Genomic DNA, 12,616 nt, shown 5'->3' on the forward strand with positions numbered 1-12,616 from the left:
AGTGTCCAGGTGTCTCTGGTAGAGGCATGGGATGGGGGCACCATAGCAGTGTCTAGAGTTGTAATAATGAATCCCCAGAAAAAAACTGGGACCCTGTCTCCTGGGGAGGGTGAGGATTGGCAGAAGCACCTGAAATGCACAGTGCTGCAGAACATTCTTTGGAGCAGGTTTCCTCAGCTGTTCTTCCCGTTCCCTCCCACTTTGCCCTTTGATCAAGAACACATCACCCTATCCTTTAAGATAATAGACAAAACAAAATATCATGATGTTAAACAAATCAGGGCAATAGGACAAAGCCCTGTGTTGTTCTCTCTGCACATGTCCTCTGCCCAGCCTGGAGAAGGACGTGTATAGAGGCTGGTATACCTGTACCTGCTGGTGACCAGCTGCTTTCTTTTTTTCTACCGAGGTCCCACAGAGGAGATGTAAATTTAAACATCCATATTGGTCCTTAGCTGTGAGGACGTTTCCCGATCCACAAGGAGCTACAGACCCCTATGTTTGTCTGAATTATTTGATTTAACTTTGTATTATGAAACCTTCAAACGTATACATACACACACAGAGAAAATAGTATAATAAATCCCCTTATATTCATTGCCCAGTTATTGACATTTTGCTAATATTATTTCATCTATTTTCCTAAATACACACATATACTTACTTTTCCCCTCTGAGGAATATTTTTAAAGCAAACAGTAGACACCATGTTATTTTATCTGTAAGTAATTCCATATGTACTTCTAGCAGATGAAAAGTTTTTAAAGTACAGATGCTGTCTTATGTCACTCCTAGTGAGACTAAATACAATTCCTTAATTTCTTCTGCTTATCTTGCAAGCAGATGGGCTGAGACAGCTAAAGGTCTGTGGATTGAGAGTCCTCTCCACTGTCACTAACTCACTTCCTCTCACTGGGCCAGGGCCACATCATTTATAAAGTTAGGAGGGCTCTTCTGTTTCCCAAATCTTGATAGTTTCTGAGAATAGTTAGTGATTTGGCTAGGATTTAGTCAAACTCAACCTGTTTGAAAGCAGTGGGAAAGAATAGATAGGCTCTTAAAGCCCCATTTGGATCATGCACTGTTAATAATCAGAATAGTAATATTTTCAGTAAATGAGAATACATCCATCATTTGTACGTTGAAGGTGATACATTGAAGTACACTGAGGCCCTCCTTTTAGAGAATTTGCAAGAGAAAAGGCTGCCAAAATTCACTGTTAAAACGCTGTTTTAGTTTCAGCAGAATTCTGTTAGTCTCATCCTGTTTCACATCTTTTTTGGTCTTTGCTGGTAATGGTTAGCAACAGAGGCAAAAATGTATTGAGCATTTACTGTCTCCTAGGTACTTGTTCTAGCTTCTCATAAGCAAGACTCCTTGGCCTTCACCACAGATCTTTGCAGTAGCTCTTGTTATTCCTGTGCAGGGACTGTTCCTAATGCATAGGTGAAGGCTTACTGTGAGGATATATAAATCCATGGAGTAGCCCTCATAGTCAACAAAAGAGTCCGAACTACAGTATTTAGATGTGAGTTCAAATTAAAAAAAAAAAAAAAATGATCTCAGTTCATTTCCAAGGCAAACCATTCAGCATCACAGTAATCCAAGTCTATACTCCAGCCACTGATGCCAAAGCAGCTGGAGTCAACTGGTTCTATGAAGATCTACAACACCTAGAACTAACACCAAAAAAAAAGATGTCCTTTTCATCACAGAGGATTGGAATGCAAAAGCAGGAAGTCAAGAGATACTCTAAATAACAGACAAGTTTGACCTTAGGCTAAAAAATGAATCAGGGCAAAGGTTAACAGAGTTTTGTCCAGAGAACATGGTGGTCAATAGCAAACACCCTTTTCCAACAACACAAGAGACAACACTACACATGGACATCACCAGATGTACATATCAAAATCAGATTGATTATGTTCTTTGCAGCCAAATATGGAGAAGCTCCATATAGTTAGTAAAAACAAGATTTGGAGCTGACCGAGGCTCAGATCATGAGCTCCTTATTGCAAAATTCAGGCTTAAATTGGAAAAAGTACGGTAAACCACTGGGCCATTCAGATATGACCTAACTCAAATCCCTTATGATTATACAGTGGAGGTGATGAATTAGACTCGAGGGATTAGATCTGGTAGACAGAGTACCTGAATGACTATGGACGGAGGTTCATAACATTGTACAGGAGGCAGTGACCAAAGCCATCCCAAAGAAAAACAAATGCACGAAGGCAAAATGAGGAGGCTTTACAAATAGGTGAGGAAAGAAAGTTGAAAGGCAAGGGAGAAAGGGAAAGATACACCCAACTGAATGCAGAGTTTGAGAGAATGGCAAGGAGGGATGAAAAGGCTTTCTTAAATGAACAATGCAAAGAAACAGAGGAATACAATATAATGGGAAAGACTAGAGATCTCTTCAAGAAAATTGGAGATTTCAAGGGAACATTTCGTGTAAGGATGGGCATGTTAAAGGACAGAAATGGTAAGGACCTAACAGAAGCTAAAGAGATTAAGAAGAGGTCGCAGGAATACACAGAAGTGTACAAAACAGGTCTTAATGACCCAAATAACCATGATGGTGTGATCACTCACCTAAAACTGGACATCCTGGAGTGTGAAGTTAAGTGGGCCTTAGGAAGCATCACTATGAACAAAGCTAGTAGAAGTGATGGAATTCAAGCTGAGCTATTTCAAAAATATCCTAAAAGATGATGCTGTGAAAGTGCTGCGCTCAGTATGTCAACAAATTTGGAAAACTCAGCAGTGGCCACAGGACTGGAAAAGGTGGTTTTCATTCCAGTACCAAAGAAAGGCAATGCCAGAGAATGTTCAAATTACCAAACAGTTGCGCTCATATCGTGTGCTAGCAAAGTTATACTCAAAATCCTTCAAGCTAGGCTTCTACAGTACATGAACTGAGAACTTCCAGATGTACAAGCTGGGTTTCAAAGAGGCAGAGGAACCAGAGATCAAATTGCCAAGATTCATTGGATCATGGAGAAAGCAAGAGAATTCCAGAAAAATATCTACTTCTGTTTCATTGACAGCACTAAAGTCTTTGACTGTGGGGATCATGACAAACTGTGGAAAATTCTTCAAGAGATGAGAATACCAGACCACCTTACCTGTCTCCTGAGAAACCTGTAAGCTGGTCAAGAAGCAACAGTTAGAACCAGACATGGAACAACTGACTGGTTCAAAGTTGGGAAAGGAGTATGACAAGGCTATATATTGTCACTCTGCTTATTTAATTTCTGTGCAGAGTACATCATGTGAAATGCTGGGCTGGATGAATCACAAGCTGGAATTAAAATTGCTGGGAGAAATATCAATTCAGATATGTAGATGATACCAGTCTAATGGCAGAAAGTGAAGAGGAACAAAAGAGCCTTTTGATGAGGGTGAAAGAGGAGAGTGAAAAAAGCTGGCTTGAAACTCAACATTCAGAAAACTAAGGTCATGGCATCCGGTCCCATCACTTCATGGCAAATAGAAGGGGAAAAAGTGGAAGCAGTGACAGATTTTATTTTCTTGGGCTCCAGAATCACTGTGGATGGTAACTGCAGCCATGAAATTAAAAGACACTTTCTGCTTAGAAGGAAAGTATGACAAACTTAGACAGCATATTAAAAAGCAGAGACATCGCTTTGTTGCCAAAGTCTATATAGTCAAAGCTACAGTTTTTCCAGTAGTCATGTACGGATGTGAGTTGGACCATGAAGACTTGAACCCCGAAGAAATGATGCTTTTGCGTTATGGTGCTGGAGAAGACTCTTGAGTCCCTTCAACAGCAAGGCGATCAGAGCAGTCAATCCTAAAGAAGCTCCAATACTTGGGCCACCTGGTGTGAAAAGCCAACTCCTTGAAAAAAGACCCTGCTGCTGGGAAAGATTGAAGGCAAAAGGAGAAGGAGGTGAAAGAGGATGAGACGGTTAGGTAGCATCACTGACTAAATGGACGTGAATTTGAGCACACTCCGAGAGAGAGTGGAGGACAGAGGAGCCTGGTGTGCTGCAGTCCATGGGATCCGCAAAGAGCTGGACACGATTTAGTGAGTGAACAGCAGCAGTAAATCCATAACCACGTGTCCTTTCCCCACACGCCTTGTGAGAACTGGGCTTTGTGAGGCTCTTCTGCCCCACTAATCTTCATTTAATTCCCCTTCCTGCAGCACGTTGCCACCTAGTGCGCCCCGCTGACAGGCCCTCTGTAAGTCTTCATCTGAGTGACAGCCCTGGAAGATCAAGCTGTGGTCTCAAAAGGGAAGGAGGATCTGCAGATTATGTCCGCAGCATGTGCAGTCACTCTGCTGGCAGCTCTCAGGGCTGCTTTTATGTTGCCTCAACAAAGAGAAGGGCTGCCAAGAGTGTGTAATGTTCCGTTCAGAATGCTCCGGGCTGGCAGCGGTGGGGACAGGGCAGACATGGGCAGAAGAAAAATGCCCACCTCAGCCGGCCTGGCTCCTCTTACCCTTAGCTGTGTCTGGCAGTCTTTGTTTGAGAATCTTCCTGTGTTCTTTATAGACTCTTGGAGGTGTCAGCTGAGGAGAAAGGCGAAGGAAAGGGGAGTGTGGGCAAGCTGGCTGGAGGTCAGATCATTTTGCCATAACCAGCAGGCAGTTTCTTTCACAAATCATTGAGCCCTGGGTAGCCATTATCATCCCAACTGCTCCCTATTAACTAGCCAGACTCTTGAGGCCCTGAGAGTAAGAGAAATGGAATTCCTTTTCCTTTGAACTCTCACTCTCTGAATACTGCTCATAGCGTGTTTGCGTAGCATGCATCATTAGCAAAGCTTATTGATATACACTACTGTGTTTCTCATACTGTTTCCTTGAGATTACCGTAACCTGGCCTCGTTAATAAAAAAAAAAAAAAACACTGAAAAGTTTTCAGTTTAAAAAAAAAACCAACAAAACAAAGGCTCAGAGACTTAAGTTTACAGTCTCAAAGATATCAATTGAATGAGATGGGAGCCAGGCTTATAAAATGGGACTTCTGACTTAAAGTCCTGTGCCTTTTCCATTATAGCATGCTTTTCCAGATACTTAACCAGCTTCCTATAGGATGGGGTACAGGTGGGGAGGCTGGGGTGCTAGGCAGGTGACCTGTTCTTTGGTGATAGGAGGCACACACAAAACCTGAGCTTCCTCCGTTGCCTTCTCTGAAGGCCCCATGCTGCTCGCTTCCTCTTACCATCATCTTAGCGACCAATTAGTGACCACATTGCCTTAAAAATCATTGCTGTGAAATCCAAAAGCTGTGGGGAAACAATCATTGCAAAGGCATCACTGTGAGGGGAAGTCTGAGAGGGTTAAGAGGACACTCTGCCATCCTCCCCAGCTCCGGCTCTGCACTCACAGCAGGGCGGGCATCCTGCTGCTTATTTCTCCTCATGCAAAGCTGAGGAGAGAAGGAGTAAATGGTGCATTTCTGCGAAGGATACCTGGAAAGTTGAAACCTTACAAGTTTCCTCTTTAGGTAAAAGCAGGTTAGGGATCCAGGCCACATTCAGGCCTTCAGAACTGAAATGTTTCTGTCGCTAGGGTTTCAGGTGATTCTGAGGTAATGCGTTTTGGGCAGCTTAGAGTTTCTAACCTTGAAACAGTCTTTGAAAATCTGTTCCTTCCAGCTGGGATGCCAGTGACATCCCTGATCCAGGGGAGTGACCAGACCTAATCTTCTCCAATTGGAGCAGAGTTTCATAAATATTTGATTAATTTTTAAACCAAGGATTATGCATTCAGCATAGAAAAATCCTATAAAATACGTAAAATTCTACCACCCCAAAATTACTGCTGCTAACATTTTAAAAAATATATACTGTATGTATAAATATAAACATATATCTATACACATACATGCATGAACCCTATTAATGTTTTTGTTAAGGATACTATTTTATGCCCGTATAACCCCTTTGCTCAGTCACTTCAGTTGTGTCTACTCTTTGTGACCCTATGGACTGTAGCCTGCCAGGCTTCTCTGTCTATAGGATTCTCCAGGCAAGATTACTCAAGTGGGTTGCCTTGCCCTCCTCCTGGGGATCTTCCCAATCCAGGGATCAAACCCACACCTCCTGCATTACAGGAGGATTCTTGACTGCTGAGCCCTGGGGAAGCCCGTATAACCCCTTAATACATTTTATTTTTTCCCATGTCAATATATAAACTTCTACTTCACCATTTTTAATGGTACCATGTTATTCCATCATATAGAGTACCATAATTTGCTTATTTTAAACTGAAATATTTAGCTCATACAAGGAAATACACAGAATTACCATAGTTTGTGTAATCTCTACCACCTTGAGAATTCCCTTCCCTGGAAGCATATAGTAATTTCAGTAACTAATATTTGAATTTCACTTTATAGTTTGCAGTGAGCTTGCACATACATCATTTCATTTGATCCTCACTACTATCCTAGTGGTATCAAGATTATCATTTTCCTCAATTTATGGATGAACTGAAAAAATTCTCAAAGAGGCTAAATGATTTATCCAGTGTCCTGAATCCAGTTAATGTCATACGGATGGCTGGATCCAGAGACAGGCACAACCCCTGGGGCAGGACAGACCTCTGCGGCAGGGAGTCAGGAGCAAAGGAGTGGCCCTGGCATGCTCCTCTCTCTCCCACGCCCTGCTCACTTCAGCTTGTATTGTGTATGTTGGCAGTATTTTTTTCATGACTGTCTCCCTTATGACCCTTTGTGCTTTCTGAGGGCAGACTTGTGTCTTCCTTTCTCTCCCTGTGTGTTGCCTACCACAAGGCTTGGTACACAATAAATGTTCAGTTAATATTTGCTGGGTCAGTGTGTAAGTGAGTGAAGGAAGGAAGGAAGGAAAGAAAGGTATTGTAAAGATAAGCAAATTGCAGAGGCTGGATTTTGATAGCTTGCTTTCTCAATGCCTCTATGTTCAATTCAGACATTTCAGTGAGAAGCCATCTTGGTGTTTTTGAGTTTTTATACTTCTGCAGGTTTTGGTCACCAGTACAAAGTTCACACGTTGATGAATAGAAAAGCATATTCAAAACCAAGGGCAGAGAGAAACCTGTTTGCATACTAGATCCTTTTGCCTCTTCTATATCTCCCATTCAGCCCCAACTGGAATGAACCAGGCTGTCCTTAAAGGTGCTTCCCAAGTTCCTTCTATGATATCCCTCATTTGCAACTGCTTTATATTTATGGTATTTATGATATATCTCATTTTGAACTGCTTGTAAAAACAACCGCTTAGCTTAGCAGCTATAACATAGTTTATGAGAACTGTTTGAAGTGCTATTATTTTTGACTGTAAAAGCTGGATAGCAAAATTAGAAGAAATTTTGAAACAGAAGTCATTCGAATCCCATCACCTAACAAGGCAACTGTTTTTATCTTTCCATAATCCCCTTGAGGTCTTGTCCACGTGCACACATTCATTTTCCTCATCATTGTACAGGGAGCATGCAGCATTGTTCTTTGCTTTTTCCACTTAACATTATTGCAAGAACCCATTTTTCCCTGTTTTTCTTCATAGTCTTTGTAATGATCTTTTTAATGACTGCATAATCCCCTATTGAGTTGATGTACCGAAATGTACTTATACAACCCCCAGTGTTTGCCATTGAAGATGTTTCTGATCTTCCACTAATCCATAACCCTGCAGTAAAGACTGTCAGGCGTAGAACTTCTGAGGATTTCCTTAGAAGACACTCCCCTGAGCAGGACTGCAGGGCCTGAGCAGCACCGGAAGTGAGGCTGTCTCGCCGCTCCTCCAGAGGCTGTTCCCATTTATGTCCAGCAGTTGATGGGTTTACTAGTTTCAGGACCACCTCATTGGTACAGGGTATTGTTTAAATTTTTTGTTTGCTAATTTAACAGAAGTAAAATGGTACTTCAGAGTTGCTTTATTTTGCATTTCTTTGATTATTAAAAGAAATTAACATTTTCCCCTGTGGTTACTCTTTGTATTTCCTTGGTTATGAGTTGTCTGCCTATTTCAGTAAATTAAGGTCTTGATTTTTTTTTAATCAAACCCAGTTAAATCTTTACACACAATAGCTATTGAATTTTTTGTATATGATTTATATATTTCCCAGTATTGTGTTTGCCTTTTAATTTTAGGCATCTATTTATAGTATAAAACTTACTATTTTTGTAACCAAATCTGTCAGTGTTTTTTGTGTTTTTTTTTGTTTTCTTTTTTTTCCTGCTGCTTTGAAGCTTAGAAAGCTATTCCCCCTCTGGAGAGCTGATAAATATTTAATTCTACCTTCTGTTATTTTAAATTCTTTAATTCATCTGGATTGTGTTGGAGTATAAATCGAGTTGCAAATTACATTTTATTGCTAATCAGTCGTTCCAACCCTTTTCTTTTGTGCTCTTTCTCAGGAATCATACACCAGATGAAAGGTGATTATGACACTGCACTGAAACTCCACAAGACCCACCTGTGCATCGCCCAGGAGCTGAGCGACTACGCCGCCCAGGGCCGCGCCTATGGAAACATGGGCAATGCCTACAATGCTCTGGGCATGTACGACCAGGCGGTCAAGTACCACCGGCAGGAGCTACAGATATCCATGGAAGTGAACGACCGCGCCTCACAGGCATCCACGCACGGGAACCTCGCCGTGGCCTACCAGGCACTGGGCGCCCACGACCGGGCCCTACAGCACTATCAGAACCACTTGAACATCGCCCGGGAGCTGCGAGACATCCAGAGCGAGGCGCGGGCTCTTAGCAACCTGGGCAACTTCCACTGCTCTCGAGGGGAGTACGTCCAGGCCGCCCCCTATTACGAACAGTACCTCCGGCTTGCTCCTGACCTTCAAGACATGGAGGGAGAAGGGAAGGTCTGCCACAACCTTGGCTATGCCCATTACTGCCTTGGAAATTACCAGGAGGCGGTAAAGTACTATGAGCAGGATCTGGCCCTGGCCAAAGACCTTCACGACAAATTGAGTCAAGCAAAAGCTTACTGCAACTTGGGCTTAGCGTTCAAGGCTCTGCTGAATTTCAGCAAAGCTGAAGAGTGTCAAAAGTACCTACTGTCCCTAGCCCAGTCCCTGAATAATTCCCAGGCTAAATTTAGAGCCCTGGGGAACCTGGGCGATATATTCATCTGTAAAAAAGATATCAATGGTGCAATAAAATTCTATGAGCAGCAGCTGGGCTTGGCTCACCACGTGAAGGACAGGAGACTGGAGGCCAGTGCGTATGCAGCCCTGGGCACTGCATACCGAATGATCCAGAAACACGACAAGGCCTTGGGTTATCACACACAGGAGCTGGAGGTATATCAGGAGCTGAGTGACCTGCCGGGAGAGTGCAGAGCCCATGGGCACCTGGCCGCAGTCTACATGGCCCTGGGGAAGTACACAATGGCTTTCAAGTGTTACGAAGAGCAGCTGGATCTAGGGCAGAAGCTGAAGGACCCAAGTCTCGAAGCCCAGGTCTATGGCAACATGGGCATCACAAAGATGAACATGAATGTGATGGAAGAAGCTATCGGCTACTTCGAGCAGCAGCTGGCCATGCTGCAGCAGCTGAGTGGGAACGAGTCTGTGCTCGACAGGGGCCGGGCCTACGGCAACCTGGGGGATTGCTACGAGGCCCTGGGCGACTATGAGGAAGCTATCAAGTACTATGAACAGTATTTATCTGTTGCCCAGAGTTTGAATCGCATGCAAGACCAAGCCAAGGCTTACCGAGGCCTGGGAAATGGACACAGGTAAAAATGACAGAGGACAAGTGTGATTAGTAAACCTGCCCCAGGGGCAGCTGTTATGTCCACATGGCAGTGCACTGACTGCAGAGCAGCTCCACACACCGCTCACTCGCTTCCTCCAGGGATTCCGTGGGTTTAGCAGGGGTATTTCTACCCTGTGTCATGGAGGAAGACGCTAAGCCCAGAGTTTATGTCCAGGGTTACACAGCTTGAAAGGGACAGCTGAGAGTTTAACGCAGGACCCTCTGACTCCAAATGCAGTGCCTTTCTGACTGCATCATAATGAGCAGACTGAAAGAGAGAATAGGAAGGGGAAAGATGAATGAATCAATCTAATTTACCTTTTCTGATTGCCCCTCACATTATATGAATGTGTTCATTAATATAACATCTCTACCCACCAATTACTTGGACCCCATATCGTTGCTTTTAGCGAAAGCCACCTCAAACGAGGGGGAGTGAATGAGCATATACTATCATCATGCTAGGCACCTTGTGTAGACATCCTGTTTAATATTTCTTGCAGTGTGTATTAGTCTACATTTATCATTATTGGCTACCGGATGTGGGATTTATCAGCATCCAGAAACTGAAGCTCAGGGAAAGGGATCCACATGTCCTACACAGCTGGTTTGGTCTGCTGCCAGAGTCCACGCCCTTCTCCCTCTTATCATGTCATCTCTTAGCAGCCCAACAAGACACACTGTCGGCCAAGGCACTGCTTTCCTCCTGGGTGTGGGGAACCCAAGAAGGTGTCTGTGTTTGCAGAATATATGGCCTCTCCAGACAGGCAGGGGATTAGGGCTCCTGGAGAGGAGGAAGGGCAAGGGTCAGACTAAATCATCACCCACAGAGTGCTCTGGGAAGCTCAGGGTGAAAGATTTATCGCCATTGTAAAGTGATTTCAAAAACATAGTCTGTGCAGTAGTGGAAATTGGGAGGCCCAAAGAACCAAACAGTTCACTTGCTATCATTGTGCCTATTAATATATTTTATGTTTCCTCTGGGGTGTATATCCCATTGAATCTCAGGCTCTTGGGAAGGTCACTAAGGGATGACTCTTGAATTGCTTTCCAGATTATGAAATTCCCCTGCATCTCACTCTAAGGGCACATGATAGATTTTAGCTAGAAGAGGAGTTAAGAGCTTCTATAGTAAGTGACAGTGACAAATGCTTTTCATTTTCTCAGGGGCTTTAGCATGTCTGCACCTGCACAAAATAATATCATTGCTTTTCTGTCTACATCCCCACAGGGCAATGGGGAGCCTGCAGCAAGCCCTGGTGTGCTTTGAAAAGAGGCTCGTGGTCGCCCATGAGCTCGGGGAGGCCTTTAATAAAGCCCAGGCCTATGGCGAGCTGGGAAGTCTGCACAGCCAATTAGGGAATTATGAACAAGCCATTTCCTGCCTTGAACGCCAGCTGAACATTGCTAGAGAGATGAAGGACCGAGCTCTGGAAAGTGACGCGGCCTGTGGCCTGGGGGGTGTGTACCAGCAGATGGGAGAGTACGATACAGCCCTGCAGTACCACCAGCTGGATCTGCAGATTGCCGAGGAGACCAACAACCCCACGTGCCAGGGCCGGGCCTATGGGAACCTGGGCCTGACCTATGAGTCCCTGGGCACCTTCGAGAGAGCCGTGGTCTATCAGGAACAGCACTTGAGCATTGCTGCACAGATGAATGACTTGGTGGCCAAGACAGTGTCTTACAGCAGCCTTGGAAGGACGCATCACGCTCTGCAAAACTACTCCCAGGCAGTCATGTACTTGCAGGAAGGTAAGTGGAAAGGTCTGTGCAGCTTCTCGATTTACTCTGAGTCTGAGCTCACAGTCTGCCCAGGAGGAAATGCACTTGTGTGAGTGACCATCTCGACCTGGAGTGAGGATTCAGAGGCTACATCATCAGCTCAACTCCAAAACCACAGTGTTGCCCCTTGGGTGCTCCTTAAGAGTTCACAGTTCTTTCCTCTCTCTTGGATGCATTACCCAGCTTGTCTCACTCTGCTAGCCATCTGTCCAGGGAGCTGATACCCTCCTTGCCTTTCAGAGCCCTCCACTGAATGAAAAACACCTTCTCCACAAGATGAAGTTAGATTTTAAGGCGTACAGTTTAATGCTCTGCATCAGGAGATGCGCAGCGGTTCCGAGCCCGTTGTGCACTAGACAATACATGAGCTGCGTCAGCACTGTGTAGAAGTCCATTTCAGAGTGGTGCCAGGGTCTAATCCAGTAGCATCTGTCTAAGGGTCGCTCAAGTTGTCAGCCAGGTGTCCCAGGATTGGTTACCCGCGGGGCTGGGCTGGCGCCACAGTGCGCTTGCTTCAGGCCGGCCCGGAAAGTGCCTGCTTCCACTTCCCCTGGCCCTGTTCCCTCTCTGGCAGAGGCTCCATGCGGCTACCTGCACACAGGTGGTCCTGTGGTGCTTCCTCCCTCACCGTGCAGAAGCCCTGCGGCAGTGTGTTTGCCCTCCACTCCGAAAATTCTCCTGCAAAGTACTTCTTCTCACAGGACCTTGGAAGGGAGCACAGCAGACGCAGTGTTCTTGGCTCTTGAGTAAAAGGAAAGGGGTACTGATTTCCAGCAAAAACGCTCATGTGTGCTTTCCAAAAAACTTTCCATACATAGTTTATCTAATTGGATTTAATTCTCTTAGTAACCCTGAGAGGTGTATCTTTTCATTCCCACTGGCAGCTAAGTGACCTGAGGCTCAGAGTGCAGTGGCTTCATCCTGACTGCGTGGTCAGTCAGTGGTGGTGTGGGGCTCAGCCCAGGTTTCTTGACCCCAGGAACTGCATGAGACCCCACACAGCCTCCTAGAACAGAGCCAGGCTGGCGCAGTCGCGTCCACGATCACTCCTGAGCCCCAGCTGGGAGCTGGGAGAGAGAGACAGCACACGG

At 44.8% G+C, this 12,616-nt stretch overlaps 1 protein-coding gene across 3 annotated transcripts in view; it reads left to right on the plus strand.

Moving 5' to 3' along the window:
* The window catches only part of TTC28 (tetratricopeptide repeat domain 28), a 574,371-nt gene that overhangs the window by 467,233 nt on the left and 94,522 nt on the right, over positions 1–12,616 (plus strand). For all 3 annotated transcript variants that reach the window (XM_018061050.1, XM_018061051.1, XM_018061052.1), the window contains 2 exons: positions 8,379–9,720; positions 10,972–11,495. In XM_018061050.1, coding sequence (XP_017916539.1) covers positions 8,379–9,720; positions 10,972–11,495 — 1,866 coding nt within the window. The remainder of the gene's footprint in view (positions 1–8,378; positions 9,721–10,971; positions 11,496–12,616) is intronic.

The sequence above is a fragment of the Capra hircus genome, chromosome 17 (assembly GCF_001704415.2).
Source record: "Capra hircus breed San Clemente chromosome 17, ASM170441v1, whole genome shotgun sequence".
Taxonomy (NCBI): Eukaryota; Metazoa; Chordata; class Mammalia; order Artiodactyla; family Bovidae; genus Capra; species Capra hircus.